The sequence below is a fragment of the Vulpes vulpes genome, chromosome 7 (assembly GCF_048418805.1).
Source record: "Vulpes vulpes isolate BD-2025 chromosome 7, VulVul3, whole genome shotgun sequence".
NCBI classification, from domain to species: Eukaryota; Metazoa; Chordata; class Mammalia; order Carnivora; family Canidae; genus Vulpes; species Vulpes vulpes.
In genome coordinates, this window is record NC_132786.1 from 58,601,954 (window position 1) to 58,612,253 (window position 10,300).

General features: G+C 43.8%; 1 protein-coding gene across 1 annotated transcript; it reads right to left on the bottom strand.

Annotated features, from left to right (window-relative positions):
* Positions 1–2,129: 2,129 nt before the first annotated feature.
* LOC140599502 (beta-defensin 107A-like) lies at positions 2,130–6,032 on the bottom strand. The gene is made up of 2 exons (XM_072762648.1): positions 5,963–6,032; positions 2,130–2,272 (listed from the first exon to the last, which is right to left on the bottom strand). Exons 1-2 carry the CDS (start codon positions 6,030–6,032, stop codon positions 2,130–2,132), a joined length of 213 nt encoding a protein of 70 aa, XP_072618749.1.
* Between the last annotated feature and the right edge of the window lie 4,268 nt (positions 6,033–10,300).

The window sequence follows — 10,300 nt, forward strand, 5'->3', positions numbered from 1 at the left end:
GAGTGTTCCATGACGGGGGCCCAGACAAGAGGGGTGAGGACACCTGCAGAAAATGTTCAGACTTTTGAGGAGAAGATACGGCCGAACAGGGGCCATGGAGAAATAGGGTACACAGCAAAACAGGTTGTGGCCCAGCTGGGCCTCTTAATGGGTGCACCCCCTGGGTGCTGCTAGTTCCTTCAAGGGATCTTGCAAGGGTGCTGAGAAAGCCAAAAGGAGTTGGAGCCTAGAGCCAACATTCTGTTGCTGTTGGGGTGCTGCTGGCCAGAGCTGGAAATGGAAAGGAGTATCTTTACCCTTCATCTTAAATTCCTGCCTACTGCCATGTCTTGCATTAAAGGGGCTAATGGGGAGCAACTGGCCTCCAGGTCTGGCAGATGCAGTGTGCAGGGCATCCATGCACTGCCATGGAGTGAAGTAGAGAATGGAGGCTTGGAGCCTGGAAGGGCTGGTGAGTAGGTAATGCCACATCAATAGGAGAGGCTGAAACCACAGGAGCTCGTGGAATTGCTTAGAGACATGTGTAATATGCGGATGGATAAAACCAGGGTGTGTGCAAACCCAGGAAAGGGAGAACATAGGAGAACAGGGAAGGAGAGGAAGAAAGGAGCTGGAAGAGTTCTATCTTTGAGGGCAGAGGAGACAGGAATGAAGGAGGAGACAGACCACATGGCGAAATGCTCACGAAAGTACCAAGGTAACAAAAAATACCAACCATCGATTGCTGAGGGTGCCCCTGGAGTCTTTACAAAGAGCATGGTGACCAAAACATGTCTAAGAGGTCATGGTCTCCTCATTAAGAGAAATCCCAGCAGCATGATGGTGGTAGAGGATATTTCTGTGAGACGAGAAGCAGAGGAAAATATTATATACACCACTGTTAATTTTGCAAGGAAAGGGGAGAGAAAAAAAAACCCAGAAAGAACAGGGGATGAGACCTAAATACATTTAGATTCTCAAAGGCAGTTAGTTTTATCTGAGGCCTGGGTAAACAACTTCTGGGAAGACCCCAGGACCTGCGCTACATGCAAAAAGAGAGCTTTTTCCACCCACACCCACTTGGCTCTTGCGTGGTTTTCAGAATAAAAAGATCACCCCATTAGCCATGAAGATATGTAGCTGTGCCAGAATATTTTTTAAAAACATGTTTTCATTTCTTACTTTAGAGCCTGTTTGCCATTACTATCAGCCCAGAAAAGCAAGGATCACAGGGTCACAGGAGGGATCTGGGAAAGTGTCCAATTCTTCTGCGCTGTGTCCACTTCTTATTCCACCCAGCTGCTCACCGGAGCTGCTAAAAAGTATTCCGTGTTCAGGCTTCTGCTCGCAGCCAGGGCCCTGTTTTGTGGACATGCTAAGAACATAAGACCAAAAGCCTGAAGTGTTGCTGTGCCTAAGCCAGCAACAGTGGCTTCTTCTTGGGTCTCTATCGCCTCCGCTGTAATGAAGGTGTTGAATTAGACTATCTCTAGGAACCCTGCTCTTGAAGAGGCCATGACTGCTACATTCTCACTACAAGTGGCCAGCATGAAGATGCTACCCAATCTTTGGCCAGTTTAACCTTTGACACAGGCCCTTTTCATTATGGCACTTGATGTCCCTAATTGAGGAGGGAGGGGAAGCCATGCTAACAGCGATCTGTGAAGGAGCTGGAGAAGCATGAGCCAGCAGTACCACTAAGGCGGCCACAATTTGTGTCCATCAGGTGGGCCATTTACTATGTGGTTGAGTCGTCTCATATTACAGACACCAGAGTCTGAACGACAAAGACCCAGAGTCACACCTCTGTCTGAAGCCAGGGTTTTAGAACATTTCAACCATGGTCCCACCTTTCCATTCTACCTGTTTCATCTGTTAATCTGCTCACTCACTTTATCAATCCATAAAATAATTAATGGGCCTCTGCCAGCCAGTGGGGATTCCAAAGGCCAACATAACACAGTGCCTTCCCCCAGGCCCCTCAGGCCTACAGAGGGTATTTCTCTGCAGTGTCAGAAGCTGGATTGACAGCTTCATTCATAGAATGCCCATGTTGGAGGTCAAGAGAAAAAAATCCAGGGATGTTTGCCACATGGAGCTCACAGCCAGAGGATCTTTGCTTCTCACTTTCTGTAGCTCCTGCTTGGCTTTTAATTATTCTTCCTTTTTTTGCAGCAAAGTGGTGTCAGTTCAGCTCTACAGCCCCCAACCTTATCTTCAAAGGAAAGGCACTCAACTGCACAGCGACCATCCATCTTCTGGCACTGCATCCTTCTGCGTATAGCTCCATGAGCTGAGGGAAGAAAGCAAGGCCTCAGTTATCCAGTAATTGGTGACCAGAAAACAACATAACATCACTGGGGCCAAAATCACAATTCCCTCTTACTGAGTGTCCTGCAGACACAGAGTACACACCTAGCGATCAGAAAAAGCACATGTCACCTGAGCAGCTGTATGGGAGCTCAGATTCCCCGCACAACTTACACAGTGTCCCTACTAGGTATTCAATTCCCTCTGCCATAGTCATTTCTAGGATATCTAGAAGCAGAGCATGTCTTCCTGGGATGGAGGCAGTCTACTTTCTAATTTCAATAACATTCCTTCCCAATGTGTGATTGTTTTCATGTCTCCATATTAATAGTCTCAGACATATAACAAAAGGGAAAGATGGTGCTGTTTATACTGTAGGCCGGTCAACGAGAGACCACATGCAACGATAGACCACAGCCATGTGGCTGTGGAGTTTCAAGATTTTAGGTGCAAAGATAAAAGAAACCCGAGGCTGATCTGTTCTGTAAGAAATATCAATGAATAATCGGTTTAATTCTGGAATTGCCAGTGATATGGACAACAAGTTTTTCTTCTGAACAAAGATTAAGCTGAAGAGAGTAAAGGTATTTTGAGATAAGTGATTGAAAAAAGTTTTTGGTGATAGATGTTCTCAGGAGAAATAATACAAAGAACTGGCAGTCACTCCCAAAGGGAGCTGTTCTTGGAAAATACAGCTTTGAGGAGGAGAAAGAACACATATTGCTGTCGTATACCTGAGATAATGCCATGCTGAAGAAACATTGAACCTGTTCATGCCCCAGTTAGGACTCAGACCAACAGAAAGGAATAGCACAGCCTTAGATTTCTGCTCAAAGTAAGGGGAAATTTTTAAAATATTCCAATGTTGAACTTGGGATATTGTAATAGACTACAGAAATTCATCAGGCATCTAGCCAATCAACTGACATGGAATACTCATAAGGTGTTTAAATACTTAATTGAGGCAGATAATAAGAATGAGAATGATGATTAAAAAACAATGATAATGTTTACCTAAAGCCATCATCAGGAATATTTGGAGGGCTACAGATAGAAATCTTTAATAAGTTAAAAAAAAAAAAAAAAAAGACAAGGGGTTATGATGCCCGGAGAAATCAGGGAGATTCAAAGCTTTGAGATGAATGTTTTCAGTGCAAATTCGAATTGCTTGCCCTAATTGAAAGCAATGGTCTCATATTTTTGTGAAGGATGTCATTATTCAGAATTGTTTGTGTTTCTTAGTAGCCATTTTTTTGTACTCTCTCTGTACCTTAAATACGAATAAACATTCATTGCAAATAAAAAAAAATAAAAAAAAATAAAAAAAAACAATGATAAGCAGACAATAATAATAGTGTACTTTCTCAGGGCACAGAGGATGTGCCTGGCTTTGTTTAAGCAGATTATAGAAACAGAGGGCTTGTTAAACCTTCCCCAAACAGTTACTTCTCACTTCAAACAATGAGTAATGGAATCTCTGGATAACACGAGGAGACTCAGCAAAGGACATCAGTCCCAGGCCCCGTGGCTCTGTATGGTTGCATGGGTAAGTTTGGACAATGAAACAGGAATCAAATGATGTAGATGCTTCTGTGCAATCTTTTTGATCATACGCTTTACATGCTTTTCAGCCCTTCCTGTCAGAGCATCTTCAGAACCAGATGAAAGACACATGTTTAGGACACAAAGTTGACCTTCCTCCCTAGGCTCAAAGTAACTTGGTGGAGAAGAGTCTTCTTTCTAACCATAATTGTCAACTTACCTGTTTTTTGGATTTTTCCCTAAAAGAAAAATAAACTATTTTTTCATTTACTCTCTTTTTAAATGTCTTTGTAAAAATAAGTTTGCCTCTAATTAACATAACAAGTATCTTAGTCTGTCAAACAATCGTATTATAATTATTATTACCCCTTCTAGAAAGGAAACTGAAACACAGTGGTTCACACAATGTAGAAAGATTAGACCTGAGATCCAACTTCAGGTGTTTTGGTATAAAAAAAATGTGTGTTCATCACTTCTTCTACTGATCATTGAACTCAATTACAGCTCTGAGATGCTGTGTGGTTGTGGTGATTGTGGCGCTCTTACTTGGAGCCCACACTACGTTTGTTGCTATGATTCAAATTTACCTGAGCCGAGTTTGGGAACAAGGAGCCCTTAATGAGTCAGAGACTTGTTGAATGGGAATGTAGAAGATGGCTTAAAATGTGTTTCTCTACCTGGATCCATTGTCTGACCTCCAGGAAACGGCTGGAGCAGAAATCAAGTAACTGACCTGATAAATGAGACTTTGAAATGTAAGGGCATGATTTTATACCTGTTTTCAAAAGTGCAAGGTGAAGAACACTTCCCAAGAAGGCCCTTCTGATCCCACAGTTCGAACCACAGTTCTACTTCCATGGCTTTTATATTTTGTATCATTTATGGCACTTAATGAGAACTGTTTTGTGTTATAGTTTTTATGAATCTTCCCATCACACCCATTCACTTATTTGTATATTTGAAATTTATCAAATACCTATTTACTATTCTGGGGAACCTATTTTTTACCAACACAGAAATAATAAAATAATAAACTTCAAGTAAATTAAGCATGAAGATCATACTCTGATTACAAATTTTTCCTCAATTTTACGTACTTTTTCTTTAGTGCCCAAACCATTGGTTATTAAGTGTTATATGTATTGGTTTGATAGGCCTATTGAGGCCTGATTGTGTAATAAGTAAGTGCAGAAATTCAGAAATCATGAAGTAGTAAAGTGCTTCATAATACATGAGGAACCCCCACTAGTAATGTCTTAATAACAGAAGTATAGTTGAGAAGGGATGGATATAAAAGTTTCTTGGTGGGGGCGATGGCACCTGAGTGTCTCAGTTGGGCATCAGACTCTTAATTTTGGCCCAGGCCTTGATCTCAGGTCATGGGATTAAGCACCACATCAGTCTCTGTGTTCCCTGGGGAGTCTGCTTGAGATTCTCTCGCTCCCTCTGCTTCTCTTCCAGCTCTTTCTCTCTCTCCAAAATAAATAAATAAATATTTTTAAAATGTCTTAGGGATAGAGTCTTGGCAGTACTGAGCAAAAAGAGACCATTTTAAACCTCTCAAAGATCTAAAAGCAAACCAATAAAGATGTTAGTTTTTTAAATGACATAATTTTCTATTAGTATGTGAGAACTAGAAAGAAATTCTAAGTAATCTAAGATTAGGAGATTTGGACCAACTAATAAAACATAAAAATAGGAAAAAAAACATAAAGACGATACTAAGATTCTCTTAACATAAGTTTTGTTTCAATTAGGCTATAAAAGCTATACTTGTCTAACTTAACAAGTGTGCTTGAAATTTGCCTCTGAAAGTTTCTCTCATTTTAGAGCTATCACTTGGGCACACGCTGAAGCTGTGTGGACAATTACAGAAGATGGAAAGAGCTAAATGTAAAGAGAAGTCTGAATGCTTGGTGGAGCTTTGGGGGAAATTAACCAGACACCCTTCTGTGTGGAGATAGTCCAGCTCAGTAGTTTTGTGTTTAAGCTCAAGAAAAGATTTCTAGTAACTGCTTTGTGCAGGGACATTTTTAGAATGCAGGGATGAGTCATGCAGTTTTCTAAAGTCTGAACTTTCTTCTCAAAAGACAGATTGCCACCCTTACATCTATTAGGATTTCCCTCTTACCTGAGAAAATGTGAGCAAGGACAATGAGAGCAGCAGAAACAAAGAAAAAAATTCTCATGGCTCCAGACATCAGTAGAGAGAGGATAAAGGAGTTATAGTTGCTAGAATCCAGCTCTTTTATCAAGGGAAGTTGATTAAAACAAGTTCTACAGCTCTGAAAGGGCTGGAAGACAACTTCAGTTTGAAATGTCCATTAAAAGGAAACTATTTTTCATCCTCCACTGAGTAACCTGTGGGCTGCTGGATCAGGAGTTACCTCAATGATGTCTATCGGAGAGAAATGCAGACAGCTAGTCCCCCTGCCTGGATTCCTACATTCTATGTCTCTGCCTAGACATCTATTCCCTGAAACCCCATCTCAGGTGCCTACACTTCCAGAAGATCTATAACCCCCACTCCTTTTCTTCTTTAAGATGTTACTTGCAACTTGGTCTCTTATAAGATTAACTTGGTGGTTACTAATGGGTACCTGTTATAATTGCTTTTCAAAAATTATAGGATGTGAAGAATTTTTATCCATCCAGTTTGACTATCAACTCAACAGAAAAACCAATTCTCCTTCCATCCTTTTCTCTCCACTGATTCCTCGAAACTGTGCTTTGCAGCAGTAGCCATTCAAAATATATTGGTTCTTAGACTTAATTGATTGCTGTCTAATTAGGGAAACTCATGAATAGTCAAATAATTTATTCAGAAATCTTACTAGGATCCCTGGGTGGCGCAGCGGTTTGGCGCCTGCCTTTGGCCCAGGGCGCGATCCTGGAGACTTGGGATCGAATCCCACATCGGGCTCCCGGTGCATGGAGCCTGCTTCTCCCTCTGCCTGTGTCTCTGCCTCTCTCTTTCTCTCTCTCTCACTGTGTGCCTATCATAAATGAATAAAATAAAAAAATTAAAAAAAAAAGAAATCTTACTAAATGTTTAAAGTTTTTACATTTGTAACTATTATTATTAAGGATAATGGTATTATGACAAAATATGACCATACCTCATATGTTATGGGAATAGCTTTCATTCAACAATATATTCATGATTTTTAGGTCCTCTTGTTGGATAGATCCTTTAATTATAATATAGTGTCCCTCTACATCTCTCACTACAGTCTTCGGGATAAACTTTAGTTTCTCTGATCTAAGGATGGCTACCCCTGTTTTCTTTTGAGGACCATTCGAATGGTCCATGATTCTCCAAACTTTTATTTTCAGGCTGTAGGTGTCCTTTTGTCCAAAATGAGTCTCTTGGAGACAGCAAATAGATGGGTCTTGCTTTTTTATCCAGTCTGAAACCTTGCGCCTTTTGATGGGTTCATTAAGCCCATTCACATTCACAGTAACTATTGAAAGATATGGATTTAGTGTCATCATGATACCTGTTCAGTCCCTGTGTTTGTGGATTGTTCCCTTGGACATCCTCTTTCTTTTACAGGGTCCCCCTTAATATTTCTGGCAGAGCCGGCTTGGTGGTCACATATTCTTTCAGTTTCTGCCTGTCTTGGAAGCTCTTTATCTCTCTTTCTATTGTGAATGAGAGCCTTGCTGGATAAAGTATTCTGGGCTGCAGGTTCTTCTCATTTAGGACCCTGAGTATATCCTGCTGGCGCTTTCTCGCCTGCCAGGTCTCTGTGGAGAGGTCTGCTCATTTCCTAATGCTACTCCCCATAAAAGTTAGTAATTTATTGTCTCTTGCTGCTTTAAGGATCTTCTCTTTATCTTTGAAATTTGCAAGCTTCACTATTAAATGCTGGGGTGTTGATGATTTTTATTGATTTTAGGGGGGATCTCTCTATCTCCTGGATCTGAATGCCTGTTTCCCTTCCCAAGTTAGGGAAGTTCTCAGCTATGATTTGTTCAAATACAGTTTCTGGACCTCTGTCCCTTTCGGCACCCTCGGGAACCCCAATTAAGCGTAGACTTTTCCTTTTGAGGCTGTCATTTATTTCCCTTAACCTATCCTCATGGTCTTTTATTTTTAATTTTTTTTTACTTTTTTAAATTTTATTTATTTATTTATTTATTTATTTATTTATTTATGATAGGCACAGAGAGAGAGAGAGAGGCAGATACATAGGCTGAGGGAGAAGCAGGCTCCATGCACCGGGAGCCCGATATTGGATTCGATCCCAGGTCTCTAGGATCGCGTGGTGGGCCAAAGGCAGGCGCCAAACCACTGCGCCACCCAGGGTTCCTCCTCATGGTCTTTTAATTGTCTTTCTCTTTTTTCCTCAGTTTCCATCCTTCCCATCAACCTGTCTTCTATGTCACTCACTCATTGTTCTACCTCATTAACTCTCGTCCTTAGGACCTCCAGTTTGGAGTGCATCTCATTTAATTGATTTTTAATTTTGGACTGATTAGATGTAAATTCTGCAGTCTTAGGTCTCTTGAGTCCTTTATGCTTTTTTCTAGAGCCACCAGAAGCTTTATAATTGTGCTTCTGAATTGGCTTTCTGACATTGAATTGTAATCCAAATTTTGTAACTCTGTGGGAGAGAGAAGTGTTTCTGATTCTTTGTTTTGAGGTGAGTTTTTCCTTCTAGTCAGTTTGCTCAGTGCAGCGTGACCAACAGCATGTTGTACTGAAAAAAGGAGAAAAAGAAAAATAGAAGAATAAAGAATAAAAAGGGGGGGTAGGGAAACAACAGAAACAAACAGAAAAATAAAAAGAAGGGGGAGTATCCTTGATTCTATATACTGTAAATCCCTCGACTTCCCTTGGAACTTTCCAGTGCTGCTTGGTCAATAACTTGCTTTTCCTCGGACCTTCTAGCTGGTCTTCTGGAATGGGCCTGCTGTGCTGATTCTCATGTGTGTGCACCTGGGGGATCCGCCGAGCCCTCAGCCACGTGTACAGTTCAGTGGTATTCTTTATGTTGTGAGGCCCCTGCTCAGGCCCAGGTACAGGGTGACACCAGGAGGGACAACCACAGTGGTGGCGGCCAGTTGTCCAGCCCGCCCTGGAGTCACCTACCACAGTCACTACCGCAGCTCCCAGTGCGCAGGGGTCTGGGTGCTCTGGGTTTGGGGCGTGATCTGCACAGTTCAGGGCTCAGTTGTAGGAGTGACCTGGCTCTCCTGTGTCCTCCCAGCCCCTGCCTGTCCCGGGGGGTGCCGGATCATCAGCTGTGTCCCCCAGTGTCCTGGACTCCTGGCCTGCCACACTATGATTGGACCTAAAGTCCCACAATGTAGCATTTAAAAAAATTAGAGTAAATTTTGTGTGAAGTTAACTTATCCTTTGTTACAATAAAACACATAAGGCCTTATACAGGTTAAAGAAAAACTCAAAATATAGAAACAGTGAAATGTCAGGGGAGGGCAAACCTCTGGTGGGCTGCAGCGATCACGAGCCCTGTGGTGGGAGCTGGGGCGGGCTCCTGAGGTGGTCAGGGTGCTGCTCAGGGGTCAAAGCCAGTTGTTCTGGAGGCAGGTGGCGGCTCTGGCACTCTGGGGACCCCGATTGCAGGTTCCGGGGCCTACTCCTCTGGGGTGGCCACGGGTGCAGGTGGTTCCTCCAGGACAGAGCAGTGAACTAGATCAGTGACCACTATCTGCAGGGGCTTCGACTCCCAGCGGGCGCCTCAGCGCGGGCCAAGCCCTCAGCCTCAGCAGCCAGGATGGCCTCGATCCCCTCAGGCCCTGACAGGGCAGCAGGCCCCATGGTCGGAGCTGGGGCGCGCTCCTGAGCTGCTTCAGGATATTTTGCTCGGGCCGAAGCTGTCGCTCCAATGAGGCAAAGAATCACCATCAGGACAGACTGTCCACGACCCTCCCAAATCAAGGCCACTCTTCCCACCTCTCCACGTGTGTGAGGCCAAGAGGCCTGGGAGTTGTCCCCAGCTGGCAGCCCATGGGGTGGGGTGTTAGCCCACCCCCTGCTCCTGGCCCAGCTGCATGGAGGCTGGATCCATGCCCCCCGCCATAGTCCCCAGCTCGGCCACCCCCAGGGCTCCTCACCCCCAGCCTCTGGCTCTGCTGCATGGAGGCGTCTGAATTGCTGGATTTAACGCCGGGCACGGAGTTCCACTTCTGAGCCTGGCATGCACTGCCTCAGGAATTCCAGAATCATCCTCAGGGAGGAAAGTTCTGGGAGCTGACAAACGTCATCCCAATAATCCAGCCATATTTCCAGCATGCAGGAGATGGCCCTGGGGAAGGACAGGAGGGCACAGGCGTCAGAAGACAGGGCGCCCTCACTCACAGGTGTCCTGGGGAAGTCCTGCAGGACCTGGGGCCCCAGTCTCCCTCTCGGGATGTTGGAGGCAAGTCCTGCTCCTCGTCCCCCTGCCACCTGGCAGTCCTGCCTGCCACAGGCCTGCTCCCCGAGGAGGGGCTGGCACAC